The 18,277-nt window shown below is 40.8% G+C and overlaps 1 protein-coding gene across 1 annotated transcript; it reads left to right on the forward strand.

Moving 5' to 3' along the window:
* Window positions 1-7,660: 7,660 nt before the first annotated feature.
* LOC120718701 (TOG array regulator of axonemal microtubules protein 2-like) lies at window positions 7,661-10,769 on the forward strand. Its single transcript, XM_040007349.1, has 8 exons — window positions 7,661-7,922; window positions 8,131-8,458; window positions 8,697-8,936; window positions 9,101-9,224; window positions 9,341-9,446; window positions 9,546-9,784; window positions 9,880-10,035; window positions 10,133-10,769. Exons 1-8 carry the CDS (start codon window positions 7,848-7,850, stop codon window positions 10,371-10,373), a joined length of 1,509 nt encoding a protein of 502 aa, XP_039863283.1. The 5' UTR covers window positions 7,661-7,847; the 3' UTR covers window positions 10,374-10,769.
* The last annotated feature ends 7,508 nt before the right edge of the window (window positions 10,770-18,277 follow it).

The following is an 18,277-nucleotide window of genomic DNA, read 5'->3' on the forward strand; positions in this document are numbered from 1 at the left end:
ACTGTGTTATTAGCTTTTCACTTCAATTCAATTTTCTTTTATAGCGCCAAATCACAACAACAGTCGCATACACAGAAAACCCAACAATCATATGACCCCCTATGAGCAAGCACTTTGGCGACAGTGGGAAGGAAAAACTCCCTTTAAATGGAAGAAACCTCCAGCAGAACCAGGCTCAGGGAGGGGCGGGGCCATCTGCTGCGACCGGTTGGGGTGTTTTATTTACACTTTTTAATACTTTCTCCGACCAACACTTACATCCTTCCAGTTCATCTGGTAGTTTGGTGCAATAGAATTCTAGCTCACGTATGTCATAGTTCTGTGTATTAGAGATTACTCTGAATTGAACCTGATCAATATGGCTCTTTATTCAACCCTGTCTGCCCGCTGAAATTGAGCAAGACAGTGTTTGGCTCCAAACTGAGATAATTCTTTTTAGCAGAAAGTCGACAAATCTGCTGTTGGCAGATTTCTCGCACCGTGGAGACCAGTGGCGACAGACTAGTCAAGCTGCAGATGTTCGCAGATTATAGGCTTGTGCAATAATCAGCTTGGTGGAGACATGTTCGCTCTCTCTCATTACGAGTGGCTCAGTGTGACAGATAAAGATACACAGATGGCCTTAGTCTTTGGAAACTGCACAAGTGCAAGTTTATTTTATTGACTAATGTGAAAAGATGAGCAAACAAGTGGAACACGTGTTCTTATGTACACAGCAACAAAGTCTAGCAAAGATACAAATACAAGCACAGACACTGGGCATACAATCATGAGTCGGAGTCAGACAAATAGTATTATACCTTCAATCAATTAAAAGAGAAAACCTTTCCTAGAAAAAAGGATACCAAAGGCCACCTCTGATGCGACATATTGGAGTCGTGTTCTGAGGACGTGTCTGCTGCTTAGTTGGGGTCGATAGCTCAATAGCTCACAACATGAAAAATCAAGGATTCTTCCTTAGTTGCATGTTCCAGACTTGCAAGACAAAAGGATACATAAGAAGTCAAGAGAGAAGTCAAACTTAAAGTAATGCGATGCAACTGAGAACTACCATAACGTGTTATGGTAGTTCAGTCCCTTGCTGGTGGCTACGTTCATTGCTCCTTAAGGCACAAACACGCCACCAAGACTTAAAAAATGTATTTCTAAACATTGTAAAGGTAGCATATGACACCCAAACCCATGAATATAGTCATTCATTTGAAGGGTCACACCAGAGCACTGCTTCACCCAAATTTGCCTAGAGCGTATCTAAACACAGAGTGCAGTGCAAAGCAGAAAATTTGTGGTCTACGATGGGACAAATAGATTGCTAAAGCAGTTAGAATCCCTTGGGTGTACAGTGAAATACTAAAAATACTCAGCATACAGAGTAGATGCAGGGTTTCTTTTCTGAAAAGAAAAACAGAATGTGAGGCATACATGATGGGAAGAAAATATAAGCTTTACCATTTGAACTTGTACTGAGGCATTTATGTGAAATGAATGCATTAAAGGCCCAGGGTAACTGCTAAAGCTAACATCTGTAATGCCACAATCTATTTTGGGCTTCGATCGCAGGAAGCACTTTTCTTTAATGAATGACTCACACTGGTTGTTGACAAGAACATGGTCCAATGTGTCCAGGGGACTTGTGCTGAAAAGCCTCCCACTCACAGTATCCACTTAAGTGTTCAATCAAGAATGAGGTTATCAGAAGAGGTAAATGCCTAACCTACCTTCTGGTGAACATGTAATTTGGTAAAAAAACTGAAACAAAGGCTGTCTTGTTTGTCTAAGGAGCAGCTGAGTGAAAAGGGAAATATCTAAAAATTGATTTGGGCTTTTGACCAAAGTCATGCAGGGCTATGATAATCAGATTTTACACTGAGGCATCATTCAGTGTTGCACTGATTTTTATCTCTAATACAGTTTCCATGCAGCACACGAGGAAGAAAACACAAGACTGTGGAAAATGCAAAGTATAAAAAAGGCTATTTCATGCAAATGAATCCATAAAGTCACTAACAATTAACTTGTTACTTCTTACTTCCAGTTAGTCAGAAAAAATTACCAATCTGCTGAAGTATTTTAATAACAAATGGCATTTACCTGGATTTGATGCTACTGATTTTAGTCTAGAAAGACTCACCAGCAAGTGTGGAAACCTGAGAAACTACCCCAAAATTCTTATATTTTACCCAGGTTTTCGTGACTGGGCTACCAATAGGATGAAGGAATCTATGCAGTCCCAGGAAAAACTAAGTACACCTTTGCTACTTCCACTGGATGTAAGAGTGTAGGCAGCAGCCGGGTGCTGCTAGTCAAATACACTTGATTAACTGATCACCAGCAAATTTGGTAAACAGTTAATCAAGTCTATTATAAAAATGGAAATGTTATCAGTTTGCTGGACTGGAGCATTCATGGGTATGTTAACACAATGTCAAAGAGGAAAGCCTTCAGCAATGTTGTTAAAGCAGAAATTGACAATCAGTCTGGGAAATGTTATAATAAAAGTTATTTCCAGTCCACCATTCCATGGTGAAAAAGATTATTAACAGGTGGAAAACATTCAGGACAGCTGCCAGCTGTCTTCCCAGGAGAGGATTTCCCAGCAATGTCAACCAAAGGTAAGACCATGCTACGTTTAGAGAAAATACCAAAAAACCCAAGAGCTCTCAGATTCTACAGACCTCAGTTAGAATGCTAAATGTTAAAATTCATAGGAGCACAAGTATGTGTTGTTTCCAAGGGTTAGCAGGAAAAAGCATCTTCTTTTATATAGAACATGACAGCATGGCTTAGGCTTGTAAAGTTGCATATGAGCAGACCGCAAGACTGGCAGAAATGCACGACACCACGGACTGGTACTCATATACTACTTTTCTACTCAATTAGAGCACTCAAAGCTATTTCTTACTACAAGCCTCACTCAATGCACTCTCTCTGTCACAGCTGTATATCTGATTAAAAAAAGGCGACTTTTGTTCTGCCAAACTTGTCAGAAATTGTAATGACTGAAAAAGTAGAGGAATTTGAAACTCCTTGCCATCTTCTTGTGCATTTGAACAATAGCTGGATAAAATGCACAAATTGTCAGCTTGTTGGTTCCAAAGAGATAAGTGTGCAGTGACACAAATGCTTGACCGTCCAATATGCACCCTGTTAGAATAATTTGGGTATGAACTTAACAATGACATGCACTTCCAAAGAAAAGTTTTGCACTTTTTCTATTTTTCTATACCCTGCAAAACCCAATTTTAAGACACTGCCATTCCAAAGGACAGGGTTATCATCATTTCAAGTCAAGGAGCTTCTAATATTAGAAAGGGGGTTCTTAATGACTTTGGTGGAAGATTGCTAGAGGAACAGGATGTTTGATTCTTAACAGGGTCTGGATCTTCTAATATACCCTTTCCACACACTGAATCAGATATGGTAATGTCCCAAGAGAGGATTCAGTCAAAGGCGTTGCCGTTGCCATGGGTCTTTTAGAGTATAAAAACCACATGTTTTTGTAAACACAGAGTAGGCCTTTAGATGGGGCACAGGAAATTACAGCATTATTTACTTTGGCATTTTTGGAAGCTTTGGAATTTAGCAAAGTGAAGGCAGACTTAATCCTAAATATGAAATGAAATGACTGGCTTGAATTTTGTGATATTTTTCTAAAAGATATTTGGCAGGGGGAACATCCAAAGCTGTACACAGCCTTAATGTGTTATTATTTTTTCTGCTTTTGGAGTTCAGTGGTAAGCCCACAGCTGTATAGTAAAATCTGGTGCACTGATAAGGGGCACTCATAGCAATCATAGCAGTGTCTTAAGCACTTCAGCAACACCAGTTGTTCAGAGTTGAAAACGTTTAACCGCACAACGTTTCATGCCAAATAAAGCAGCAGGGGATTCCTCAGATTAAGCAAAATGTTACAAAGAGAGTTTTGACAGGACCCTGTGCAGTCGTCAGCAAGTGTGATCGCCTCTTTAAAAGTTGACATTTTAGCAGTTTGTTGGTCTGGAGCATTCAGGGATCTGTTAAGACCATTCAACCGTCTTGCCAAGAGTGGCAGTCCAAGCTAATTCACCTAAACGTCAGATTGTGCAACGCTCAAAGAAACTGCAAAAAACCCCTAAAAGCTACATCCCAGACTCTACAGGCCTCAATTAGCATGTTAAAGTTCTTCTCTCTAAAACAAAGTCTGCAGCATGGCTCAGGCTTTCACAGCTGCATCTAAACAAACCACAAGACCTCTGGAACAATATGCTTTGCAGAGACGAGACCAAAGATTACCAAAGAGATGTTTGGCTATAATGCACAGCACCACATTTGGAAAAAAGCAAACACAGTATATCACAACAAAAACCTCATACCAACATGCAGTTGGAGGAGTGGTGATGATTTGGGTTTATTTTCCAACCACATGACATGGGTACCTTGCCGTTATTAGCTCAACCATTAACCTGTACGCTAAAGTACTCTAGAATAAAATGTAAGGCCAATCTGTCCCACAGCTTGAGTGAAACTGGGTCATGCAACAGCAAAATAAGCCCCAAAATGTACAACAATGGCTCAAAGTCCAGACCTCAAACTGATTGAAATGCTGTGGCGTGACCTTGAGAGCTATGCACGAATGTCCACAAATGTTAATGAACCAAGGCAATGCTGTAAAGACGAATGAGCCAAAATCCCTCCACAACAATGTGACAGTGATGAAGCAATACAGAAGGTGATTAGTTCAAGTTATTGCTGCAGACGTAGCTCTACAGGCTACTGAATAATGAAGTGTATTTAGTTTTTCACAGTCCTGTGACAGCTTTCTTTTCCACATAACCGTAGGACATTAGCCTCTATCATATTCAGCTTCCCACATTTTGGAGTTTTGGAAAAACTGAAAAAATTTTCACAGTCAGAAATGATTTTGAGTTTTAAAGCCTCACAAAACTTATCAGGCTTAAGCTGAAACAGTGTGCGAAGCCACTAAACAGGAAGCGAGTTCATGTCTCAGCAACTCTTTCAGGTAATTATATATCTAGAAAAAAAGTGGTTTATTGACTTCCTGTAGCTCTCTCAGATTATCTCGTAACTCTGAGAACTGCAATAAGAAATTTTTTTTTCTTATTGCAGTTCTCAGAGTGGGGCACGGTGGTTAGCACTGTTGCCGCACAGCAAGAAGGTCCTGAGTTCAATTCCAACATCAGGCCGGGGTCTTTCTGTGTGGAGTTTGCATGTTCTCCCCGTGTTTGCATGGGGTCCCTCGGGTACTCCGGCTTCCTCCCACCGTCCAAAGACATGCAGCTTGTGGGGATAGGTTAATTGGATAATCCAAATTGTCACTAGGTGTGAATGTGCAAATGAATGTGAGTGCGAATGGTTGTCTGTCCCTGTGTGTTGGCCCTGCGAGACACTGGCGACCTGTCCAGGGTGTACCCCGCCTCTCGCCCTATGACAGCTGGGATAGGCTCCAGCGCCCCCCGCGACCCTGAAAAGGATAAGCGAATGGATGGATGGATGGAATTTTTCTTCCTTTATGCTTACAGCCACGCTCTTGACACAATCAGGACAAAATGCCATGGCGACTGTCCCTTGGTGACCTGCTTGGTTACCTCATTGCAGATTTTTTTTCTATATTGCATAACTACTTTGGAATGATGCATCAAAAATAAATAAATAAATGAATACATGCCAAAAAAAAGAAACATTTGTTTTAATGTGGGGTTTGAAAAAGCCCACCTTTTGAATTATAAGCCGTGAAAAATGACAGACTTTTTCTCATTATTTGGTAAGGATTAAGACGCACAAAGAACCAGTAATTCTTGCCCTTCAGCAGTCACAGAGGTTTAAACCACGCTGGTGAAATTAGTGCCATTATCTGACAGGGAGAGGAGCTGCAATATTTTCTATATGGCTCCAAGAGTGATAAAATGCCTCACAGCGATGTTCATAAATGTCAGTCATGCCCTGGCAGAGAACTCCACTGCTGAATTAATATTATATGTCAAACAATGCTCCATCCAGTTTTATGGGTCTATTCCGGTTGCATACACAGTCTGAGCCTCCAGTCACGCAAACCTGTCCTGGCTTGTAGAGTGAAGCCAGACTAGATGCTAATGGAGCTCCCTAATACTTGAATTTTAGTCAAGCTTGCAGCTTTCTTCACTATGTTGTATAATGCAATGAATAACATGAACATTTTTAGTAAGGTTTGTTTGCTTGTTAACATTTTTCCCTTTAATGTTTTCATTAACTCATTCACTGCCATTGACGTCTATAGCCGTCAATTGCAGTGAATGAGTCAATGGGTTTAACTCATTCACTGCCAATGGCTGGCAGTGAATGAGTTAATAAAATCCAACCTTGAAGCATAACAAACCAACCTTCTACTTTCTTAAGTTTAAGCAAGTCTACAGTTTAAATAAAGGTCTAAAGTCACAAATATTATTCTGACAATAGAAATCCTAGAATAGTGGTAACACTCTGAATACACATGCCAATATAAATTTATCTCGCTGTCATGTGTTATTTTGCCGGGTTGTTTCCTCCCGTTGCCATTTCAATAACTTGCCTCGGGGTTGAGAAAGGCTTAACCACAAAACTGCCCAGCATGTGTCACTATAGCAAGCAAGCAAGCAAGCAATTTATTTATATAGCACTTTCAGAACACACAGCTGAACACAAAGTGCTGTACACTTGGCATGCCAAAAATGATACATGAATAAAAAGATTTACCCAAAATAAATAAATAAGAGTGACAACAAATAATAAAATTAGCACAAATAGCGCAAAATAAAAAAGTATAAAATGATCATTAGAATTAAAAACAATAAAATGAGTACAATAGATTAAAAACAATAAACTCAGGGTCATACAGTGTCATATGCCAAGGAGTCAAAATGGGTTTTAAGACGTGTTTTAAAAGTGGACAGTGAAGGGGCCTAATGTGCTGAGGGCAGATTGTTCCAGAGATTAGGAGCAGCAATAGAGAGGGCCCTGTCCCCTCTGAGCTTTTTCTTGGACCTGGGTACCTCCAGGAGCAGCTTGTCAGCTGACCTGAGAAACCTGGGGGAGGAGTAAGGATGAAGAAGTCCAGAGAGATAAGGTGGGGCAAGACCGTTTAAACATTTAAAAACGAACATTAGAACTTTAAAATGAATACTAGATCTACTTCTACTGAATTGAGAAAAGGTTCCTGAGAAGAGATTTCATTTTCAGTATATAAGAAATTTGGGGCGTTTCTGAAGGTACTGTACCATGTTAGAGCATCTTAACATAGAGTCCTTGAATACTAGGCAGTTGTAGAGGATGAGTTACTCTACTTTAAATGACTCCCACCCCTTATTGGAGGATTTCAGCTTCTTCCTTTGGGACAGAGGTTTGCAGCCCCTAAATGCAGGCGAAGCTTGAAGAAACAGCTTTGTCCAAACTGCTATTTTGTTGTCGTTGTTGTTGTAGCAAATGACACATGTTTTTTTCTGTATTTTTTAAAAACTGTATTTATTTATTTACTGTACTTATTTCTCTATTTATGATGGTGCTTTTATCTCCTTTTTGCTGTTTTATATGAATTTATCAGTATAGTGTTGTCTAGTTTTAGAAGCTGTGATTAGGACGTCTATTTAAATTTGTTGATTAAAGATCATAATTAGAGATCATAATCTGCCTTTGATTTAGACATGTCTGATATTTTTGTAAAAACACAAAATAGTGTATATATATGAATATTTTCAAAAAATGCACCGTGAGTTCCATATGACATCATCATAACAGTGATTTACTGAGCAACTGAGTTAGAACTTGTCACTCACACACTGAGCAGCACTCACAAACTTTCTGTTTCTAAACAATTTGTTCACTTTTTTATCTCAGTCATGCCTGAAAAGACATCAGATAACTTTTGCCATTGCTTTCAAGATTTGAGGCAGAGAAAACGCACAGATGGAGATGTAAGTAACTAAACATACTCATTTTTGACTTCTCTGCTGTTCAAATGTAAACGTGTCTGAGAGATGTGTTATATTTTGCTGCTTTGCACAGTGTAATTTTTGTGTAAGTCACTGTAGACAGAGCAACTGTCAGCGCTTCACCACAGAGTCCAGGATCCTGGACTTTCACAAAGCTCAGAGCAGTAAGACAAATGTGTTCTTTCAACAGGCAGACACATTGCATACCGCACAGAGACCCAGAGATTATGCTGTGCGACTCCCACCTTTACCTAAGCAATGCGCAGGCTCTCCACAGAGAGTCCAGAGAAGCTGGAGCTTAAGTCCCTGGTTGGATGACCCCTTTTGGAATCAGGAGGACCCTAACAGAAGTCTGAGTAGCCTCAGCTCTGTAGACACACACACACCAAGTGAGCTGAGGGCCATTCCTCTCATTGTTAGTCCTGATAAGATGACACCGCTCACTCCAGTTCCTCCACCTCCTCGAGCAGCTTGTCCATCGCAATTGCCTGTTTTCTCTGCTAAACATTCAGGAGCAGGTCAGTTCAAAGGTGATGCTTTTCTTTAGTGGTTACACCTGCTGTTAATCAGTTAGTTTAGATTTTAAAATTTGACACTGTAGATTATCTATTTTAATGCTAAATTACACATATTCTTGCTGTCCATTCATTTTATATGCTTTTTTGAAGAAAAAAAAAATCAGGAAGAAAAATGTTTATTGTTGTTTTGTGTTTTTTTAGTAAGATGTCAATTTGTAGTTATTTTTTGTCTAAACAGACACGAAGGTCATTCGTGGAATAAGAGTCTTGACAGTAAAAGACAAATTTGGGCCTATTTTGGAAAAACTGCAGCATTTCCAGGATGGGATTGTGACCTCACCTGGACACACAGTACCAACCAAAACATTTACTGCAGTAAAGCCTTTGACTCCAAAACCTCCAACAGTTCCCATACCGCAAAAACGAGGACCTCGGCCTGGGACGCTGCTGCGCCGTGCAAAAGTCGTCCCTATAGACGGTAAGTGGTTTTCCTCAGTAACTGTAGAAGATGCTGAATAATCAAACTTTAAATTAAGAGATTTTTTAAAAAGATTTTAATGAACAATTAATCACTGCATCATGTACAATGCTTCGAATTAGAAGAAATTACAGTTTCTTTTTACTAACCTTGTTGATTATCAGACAAGAAAGCAGACAGTCAGTGCAGTCAGAATAATCCAAGAGAGGGCAGGGTCAAACTCCCGCCTCTAGCTACACCTGTAGAGAGCCTGTCCCACAGCTTTAGTCTGCTGTCTTCAGACGACTGGTAAGAAACGTAGTAAGGAGACATTAAATACTGCACAGAAACAGTGCTGCATAATGTGGCTGTGTTATTTGTGGTGTTCCTGAAGTCGTGTTCAATGTTGTGTTGTGTAAATACAGGATTAAGAAAAGACAGGGGTTGCAAACTATTCAGTCTCTGGCAAAGCACCACTCGGACATCCTGAAGACTAAACTGCATGAAGTGTGTCTGGTCCTCACTGAGGAGGTATTGCACACTTTATGTTTCTTATATGTGTTTCATGCAGCTAGTTTCCCTTCAAGTGCATACTACAGCCTCAACTGATGATTTTCACTCACATTTTAGGTGAAAAACCAACGCTCAGCAATAGCCTGTGAGGCCATACATACCATTGATGAGCTCTACATTCAGCTCCAGAAAACAATGGACCCAGAAGTTGAAACAACAGGCCGAGCTCTATTGCTGAAGCTTGCACACACCAACAACAACTTTGTTCATCAGGAGGTCAATCTGGCGCTTGATGCCATGGTGGAAAATTGCAGCCATGGACGGATTCTGAGCGCTCTGTTTAACACAGGACTGACGTAAGAGGAGAGAAGAAGCTGTAGTGATTTTATTAGAAGACATGAAAGAGAGATCATGTTCACTGAGTTGTGTGTCTAATATTGTCCTTGCTCAGCCATCGCTGTGTCGCAGTGAGGAATAGCACGGCTCAACACCTGCACCAGCTGGCTGACAAAGTTGGAGCAGCCATCATCCTAAAAGCAGGAAGCTTCACTGAAAAGTTTCTAATTGCTGCCTCTAAAATGGCAGGGGATGCTGCACCTGAAGCCAGGTGGGTACTTTTAAATGGGTTTGAAGTGCGTCAATGTTTTATTTTCTGTGAGTTTACACAATTAATGAAAATTAATGACAACTGTAATCTTCCACAGGTACCACGGGCGAACAATCATCAAGAAACTGACCCTTCACAAGGACTTTATGAATTTGTGGATGAAGATTGTCCCTGAAAAAGACAGGCGTCCTGTGGAGAAGAGCCTGAAAAAGGCTAATAATTACAGGCAGCAGGTCAGCATCCAGACTAGGCTCTACTCTCCAGCAGGGCCTGGGATCCCCAGATGTGACAATGGAAGGCCTGACAAGTACAGAGGAGAAGAACGGCTGCTACAGTAGCAGCAGCACTCTGAGGCTAAGCTGGGAAAGTGGTTGGAGGTTCAACCATCATGACCACAGACAGTCCCAGTCGCTCTGCAGGAGTAAACTTCTCCATCTTCAGGACTACAAACTATTTCTCTGAAGGACAATATTATTTAGATTTACATTAATTATTATTACAGCATTCTTATTGTTACATTATTTGTATTATTTCATTATTATTATCACATTTTTAAGATCCTGAATGGACAATGAATGAATAAATCCCTTTTTTTTTTCATCTGAATTAAAATGGCACTTTGGTTGGCACATATACAGTTTCTGTTTTTCTGTCAACAAATATTAATACATTCTTAGTTCTCTTGTTTTCATTTTTAACCCATGATTTTGCATTTTTATCAGGATTCAAAGTCATTTTTATAACATAAAGAAATATTAAATAAATACTAGAAAGTGAAAATTTCAGAAGAAATTGTGCCTATGCTGCTGCTAATCAGTGTAGTTTGCCATTCATACGGCTACAGAGAGCAAAACTCAGCAGAGCAGCCATTCTCCACCATGAACTATGGTAAAAACAAACACCGCTCGCGCCTCACAGATGACAGCTTACAGTTTTGTGTAAAGATGAGGTGACTTCGTACAGCCCCGATTTGCAGACGCTGTGCACAGAGGTTCATGAGCAGAAGTCCCATTGTACCACGGCAGACCCGACAATGTTTGCATGAACACGCTTTGAAGCATTACGTTATGGACCACTTTTCACACATGGTTGGTGTACCCACACAGCCGGCATGTAGCTTTTCAACTCACAGCCCAACACACACCAAAAAAAAAAAAAAACAGCCGAGAGAGCACAGACTTTATGCCCGTGGGTCCACCTCCCCTGCAGCGGCACTGCAGACCACGCCCTGCCACACACATCAAACACGTAAAATAAATATTTATGCACTTTTGCATTCACTTTTTGTTTTTTGTTATTTTTACACAGTGTTCTGAATGATTAACAATGGTCTACAGCCAATCTTGTGTATTATTATACAAACTTTGGTTGTAAGATTCAGATAACGATTTAATAAAAGGTAAATATTTTATATGAGAGCAAGAAAGAAAAGTATATCTTTGTGTCCCCCTTTCCCTGTTAATGCCCTACCTGGCCCCCTGGCAAAAGCTTTGCTAGATCCGCCCCTGCACAGTTACCAGCTGTCAGCTACACAAAAAAAGGAGCTTGGTGTTAGTTGTCTCTCAGAAACAGTTGATAACTTTCCTTCAACTCATTCATGTCACCTAAAAGGTAAACCTGTTTCTCCATCACCTGTTCAGCTCTGATGATTCAGTAAGGACGTCTCCTGGTTTCATCTTCATGTTTCCCTCTCACCACATATCCAAACCAATATCAGGACCAGCAGCTTTTACAGCTGTGGCTCCAGCAAACATCAGCTGATACTAGAAATTAAAATTAAATGAATTCTAACAACAGCTGATCAAGCTTAACCGTGCTGCTGTTGTTTAGTGCAATAAACAAACGAGAGAAAAGCCGATCATTGATCAGTTTCATGATTGAAGTTTCAACAGGCGAGAGAATGACAGGGGAGGCTGTCATAAAGTTCAACATCAGTAACTTAGGTGCCCACAGCTGTCGTGCTAGCTAGCACGCAGAACCAGTTATTGTAACTGTCAGCACAACGAAAATAAACTACACCTAAACTCTGTTTATATCTGACCCAAATAGAGTGCAGTTCATAACTTCTTACCTGAAATTCAGTTCACCTCACGCTCGGACCGGCAGCCGCCTGCTTCTCCTGCCTTCGGTTTCCCTTATCCACGATTGAGCTCCACGTTAGCCACCACCGGTCGATCGCCGGCCGCCTCGCCACCGGTGGCCGTTGGCCAGCTGCCCTCTGTTGTAGCTCCGCGTTAGCCACCACCAAACAACTCAGTTATTTTTCCCACATCGACCAGCATCATCGGCCCATATAAACGAAATATAAGTCCACTGAAACACAGACTGTTTGTGAGCGATCGGGTGGTGAAAGGAGTTAGAGACGCCTCACTGTAAGCGAAGCCCGGGTGCTTTTTAGCAAAGGGTCGCTAGCCGCGTGTTGCTGCTAGCCGGCTAGCTAGCTAGCACGTAAGAGAACTTGCTAATATGGGATGTCTTGATAAAACGAGCAGCTATTTGAAGTTTACACACCTACATTCTCGCCTGAAAATATCTTAAAAGTTTATTTTGTGACCTAGAAACACTAATAAAAGACATATATAAAACAAAGAGGTAGCCGCCATTGTTTTACTCGGCAGAGGTGTGCTATGAATTGTGGGATATGGAGTTTTCCACCAAGCATACAACCTTGCGGTTACCGTAACTATTCAATGGTTCGCGCAACCTTAAAAATTCCAATGGTTCCTGAAAGCAGCGACGCTGTGCGAGCCGTTGATATTGTCGTCATTACGGTAATCCAAATATGGGTAGACAGGCCGTACTACTCCCGGCATACCACTAGAGAGAGCCAACACACCACAAATGAAGTTTGAAATTTGTTTCTATGGGGCCAAAAGTAGAATCTTTCTCATGGGCCTAGAAATGGGCCAAAATTTGCACTAAAATCTAAATATTTAAAAAACTACAAAAGTCATAAACACCAAAAGTCATAGCATACTAGTCCAGACCCAGCCGCACAAAATGATATAACATATGTAACCCTTGTCTCAAAACTGTGCGGTACATAAGCGCGGGAAAATTTGCACTAAAATATTAATATTTAAAAAACTATAAAAGTCATAAACACCAAAGTACGGGGTGAGTTACCCTGCAAAATTTTAGGCGGAAAAAGGAAAATAATAATAAGAATAAGAATAATAAATCCGACGAATAGTAATAAGTGTGCCTCTTGGCATAGGCACACTTAATTACAGGGTGGGCCATTTATATGGATACACCGTAATAAAATGGGAATGGTTGGTGATATTAAAGTCCTGTTTGTGGCACATTAGTATATGTGAGGGGGCAAACTCCTCAAGATGGGTGGTGACCATGGTGGCCATTTAGAAGTCGGCCATCTTGGATACAACTTTTGTTTTTTCAATAGGAAGAGGGCCATGTGACACATCAAACTTATTGGTAATGTCACAAGAAAAACAATGGTGTGCTTGGCTTCAACGTAACTTTATTCTTTCATGAGTTATTTACAAGTTTCTGACCACTTATAAAATGTGTTCAATGTGCTCATTGTGTTGGATTGTCAATGCAACCCTCTTCTCCCACTCTTCACACACTGATAGCAACACCGCAGGAGAAATGCCAGCACAGGCATCCAGTATCCATAGTTTCAGGTGCTGCACATCTCGTATCTTCACACCATAGACAATTGCCTTCAGATGACCCCAAAGATAAAAGTCTAAGGGGGTCAGATCGGGAGACCTTGGGGGCCATTCAACTGGCCCATGACGACCAATCCACTTTCCAGGAAACTGTTCATCTAGGAATGCTCGGACCTGGCACCCATAATGTGGTGGTGCACCATCTTGCTGGAAAAACTCAGGGAACAAAAACTTCAGTGCATAAAGAGGGAAACACATCATCATGTAGCAATTTCAAATATCCAGTGGCCTTGAGGTTTCCATTGATGAAGAATGGACCCACTATCGTTGTACCCCATATACCACACCAAACCATCACTTTTGTTGTTCCAACAGTCTTGGAGGGATCCATCCAATGTGGGTTAGTGTCAGGCCAATAGCGGTGGTTTTGTTTGTTAACTTCACCTTTCACATAAAAGTTTGCCTCATCACTGAACAAAATCTTCTGCGTGAACTGAGGGTCCTGTTTCAATTTTTGTTTTGCCCATTCTGCAAATTCTGTGCGCTGATCTGGGTCATCCTCGTTGAGATACTGCAGTAGCTGCAGTAGCAAGCACACCATTGTTTTTCTTGTGACATTACCAATAAGTTTGATGTGTCACATGGCCCTCTTCCTATTGAAAAAACAAAAGTTGTATCCAAGATGGCCGACTTCTAAATGGCCACCATGGTCACCACCCATCTTGAGGAGTTTGCCCCCTCACATATACTAATGTGCCACAAACAGGACTTTAATATCACCAACCATTCCCATTTTATTACGGTGTATCCATATAAATGACCCACTCTGTAAATTATACAGGCAGCCAATGGAGTTAGGCAAGGATGGGAGTTATGTGCTCTTATTTATGAGTTCTGGTTAAAAGTTGTGCAGCAGCATTTTGGACCAGCTGCAGACGAGAGAGAAGACACTGACTAACTCCAAAACACAGAGCATTACAGTAATCCAAACGAGATGAAATAAAAGCATGGATTACTGTTTCAAATCACCTACTTGGTCACTACTTGTCACTGAGTTGCATCTACATCGTGCAAATGTAAATGCAACTCATTTACATTTGCACGATGTCTGGTCATTTTGCCTGACAAAGCCATTTTCAATCAAAAAATATAAAGAAAAAGACAACTTGTTTTCACATTTGAGAAACTGGAGTGAGAAATGATGGACTGATTATTGTAACTGCTAGTTATAGGTTTCTTCAGTTCTGCTAAATCATTAATAGCCATCTTCTTCAGCGTTTCTTAACATCCTTAATTGGTAGGTATGTAAGTGAAGTGGACAGCTGGTTGCCTGGTAACCTCCCATTGACAGTATGCTTTGAGGAAGCTGTTGCTTTAAGTCATGAAACTGGCGCAGGCCTAACAAAACCACAACCTCTTCCTCTTTTTGTTTTTGGGATGAATTTCTTGTCTCTGGTCAGAGCCAGCTAGCTATCTGTTTTAACACATTGTGCTAAGAAACATTAATTGACTACCGTCTTAGTTAATGGAATAATATATGAGAGATTGTTGCTAAAGCAGACCCACAAGTCAATCTTGACAGATGCTGTTCAGTCTAGCTTGTGCTTGCCTTCTGTGATTGACACTCTGTTAGGTCTCATTGCTCCCAGTTTTATTTGAATGATGCCAGATAGTTGACCTTAAGCACAATGCAGTGCCCATTCCATCATTTCCTGTACACTGATACCTTATGCTGGTAACTGCTGGCTGGGACCTTTCTGTGTTTTCTGAAGTTTGCACGGTCTCCATATTTGAGTGGGTTCTCTCCAGGTACTCTGGCTTCCTCCCACAGTCCAAAGACCTCTAGTTAGTGGAGTTAATCTGTAATTCTAAATTGTCAATAGGTGCAAATGGTTGTTGGTCTCTGTGTTAGTCACAGCACTGTGTTAGGAAAGTGACAGATTGGCGACCGTTATAGGGTGTACCCCCTTTCCCCACAGAAGAGAATGGATGGATGAAAAGATTGCACAGCATACGTCTTTCATGATTAAAAAAAAACGAGAATTTGCACACACACATATACATATACATGTGTGCATGTGTTCACTTCACAATCTTCTAATAGGTGATGCTGAAGGTTCTACAACATCCTTCAACTTGACATGGTCAAGGCCTATTAACTTCTCATTGACTACAGCTAGTAGTTTTGCTTTGCTGGCATTAAAAGGATTTGTTTGACAGCACTTATTGGATTTATCAATTTTTAAAACAATGGGAGAGTCCAAGGAACTCAGCGAAGATCTAAGAAGGAGAATTGTAGATTTAGACAAGTTGGGAAGGTCTCTTGAAGCCATTTCTAAACAACTGTAAATCCAAGATCATCACTTCAAGTAACTGTACATCAATATAAGCCTGAAGTGTCACCACTTTGAAAGAAGAACCAAACTGTCAGCCTCAGATGAGAGAAAATTGGTTAGGATGTTTATGAACACACATTCATGACCAAGGCTCAAGTCTGCTATGAACTGGCAGTGGAACTGGAACACCAGTGCCACTTTCCACAGTTAGGCCAGTTTTCACCGTTGACTGAGAGGGCGATAACCAACAAGGAAGCCCCTGAACAAAACTGAGACCATTAATATCCAGTGATAATTGCACTTTTTGCAAATTTGCAAGACTGAGCCATATGGAGGAGTAAAGGTGAGGATTTCAAATCTAAGAAGTTTGTACCAGCTGTCAAGCATAGTGGTGGTTGCATCATGCTCGGGGGTTTAGGGTACCGTGCACAAAGTGGATAGAGTAATAAAGACAGAGAACTACTTCCAGATTCTTCAGCTTCATCTCAAATCAACAGCTAGATGGTTGAAACTTGGACACAAATGGGTGTTCCAATGGGACAAAGATGGCAAGCTTATAGAAAAACTGGGTTTTGGACAGCATAAAGCAGACTAACATTAAGCTTCTGGCCTTCCCAAAGTCCTGACTTTAACCCTGATGAAAACTTGTGGAATGATTACAAGCCATGTCTGTGCTAGGAAATGAATCCAATTCTGCCAAGAAGAGTGATCAAATATTCAGCAAGAATTATGCTAGAAGTCTTCAATTAGAACTCTCTGTACATCTAAGCAGTTTGATTGCGACCTCTGCTATTCTTCAGGATAATTAGACATGTCTATACTAAGAAAGCAATAGAAAATCAACTATAGCAATGCATTTTTACTTGAAGTTCTAGAATGTTTGTGTCCTCACTCAGGAAAGGAGAAGTTAACATTAATAAAGCTGGATTGCAGCGTCTCTCCAGGAATGTATGCATCTTGTAATCTGATTGAAACTGTAACAGTAGACCCGCAGTGTTAGTGACAGGGGGATGGATGGGCATCTACCAGGAAATTCAATTTACAGCCAGATCTTATAGCTCCCTCATGTAATTCAAATAGACAGTTTGAAACCCTTGCTATGTGTTGATGACGAATTTGAAGCGCAGGTGAGAAATAGCTGGACAGATCCTCTGTGTCAATGCAGAGAGTGGAACAGAGCAGCGTGTGTTCTTCCCTGAGTACTGAAGGGCATCCTGGATGGATACATAGCAATTATTTGGGATGAAGTTATTACCAAAATGCTTCACATGCAGCAGATGTCTCACAAATATTTCCAAGGAGTACTTTTGCTGATTACTTCATATTCCTCAGAATTCCCCGCATGATGTTCATTCAGAGGGTTAACAATCTTGCCACTGAATACCAAGTGGAAATTGATCTTGAGGCTGATTCAATCGCACGGAGTGGCCTTTCTCTGTGGTTTTGTAACTGTATTATTAATGTCAAAAGAAAACTGATTCTGAGGGCAAAATGTCTTTCCTGTTCTCTGGCTGATTATATGACAGGGTAACACAATGGTCTCGCCCACCTCAGCCCTCTACCCATCCAATGTCTGTGAATTATTTCCTCCTTCACAGGCAGAGAGCTGTGGCAAACACATCAAACAAGATTACATATATAGAGCTAGGGTATATTTACCCCCCCCCCCCCCCCCCCCCCCCACACACACACACACACATACACCCTGGAGACATACTTAATTTGGCTGTTTCCTTGGCAACTTGAGTCTCACAAAGAGTGTGGAGTTGGCTGTAATTATAGAGCAGGCCTCTTGATCTGAGGCTCTAATCAGAAAAATGAATATGTGCAGGCTGTCATAAAGGCCCTGTGGCAACTCACACATGGCCTTGGACACCATTTGGGAGCGACCAGAGGAATTAAGACTCATTGTTGCTCTTGAACTTGTGATCTTTTGAAATGAGCTTTAAGTATCTTTTTTCTAAAAAGAAGAAAAACGAAAAAGAAAAAAAAGAGCGAAACAGGCCAATGGATATCACTTATTTCTATAGTTTCATATGAAAAGAAGAGATTCATTTTGACAAATAAAAGAACTGAGCAACTAAAAGGGTCAGTAAGTTTATTGTTCAACTGCATGTAAACTTAGAAAGGCAGCCTGATGTGTTTGTCTCATGTTCAGGGAAAAAAATGAATAATTTAAGCTAGTAGAGGAGTTCTCTGCACAGGCACTTAAGAAAACTACCACGCAGGAGGTGTAGTGAAGAGGAAGGATGAAGAAGAACTTTTACC

Source organism: Simochromis diagramma, unplaced genomic scaffold, assembly GCF_900408965.1.
Source record: "Simochromis diagramma unplaced genomic scaffold, fSimDia1.1 OVJJ01000682.1, whole genome shotgun sequence".
Taxonomy (NCBI): Eukaryota; Metazoa; Chordata; class Actinopteri; order Cichliformes; family Cichlidae; genus Simochromis; species Simochromis diagramma.

Bases quoted from the DNA above. Each gene is read 5' to 3' on its own strand.
- LOC120718701 (XM_040007349.1), top strand. From the start codon at position 7,848: ATGCCTGAAAAGACATCAGATAACTTTTGCCATTGCTTTCAAGATTTG. The intron at 8,459-8,696 runs GTCAGTTCAAAG...TTGTCTAAACAG, and splicing joins TGCTAAACATTCAGGAGCAG to ACACGAAGGTCATTCGTGGA. The intron at 9,447-9,545 runs GTATTGCACACT...CTCACATTTTAG, and splicing joins GTCTGGTCCTCACTGAGGAG to GTGAAAAACCAACGCTCAGC.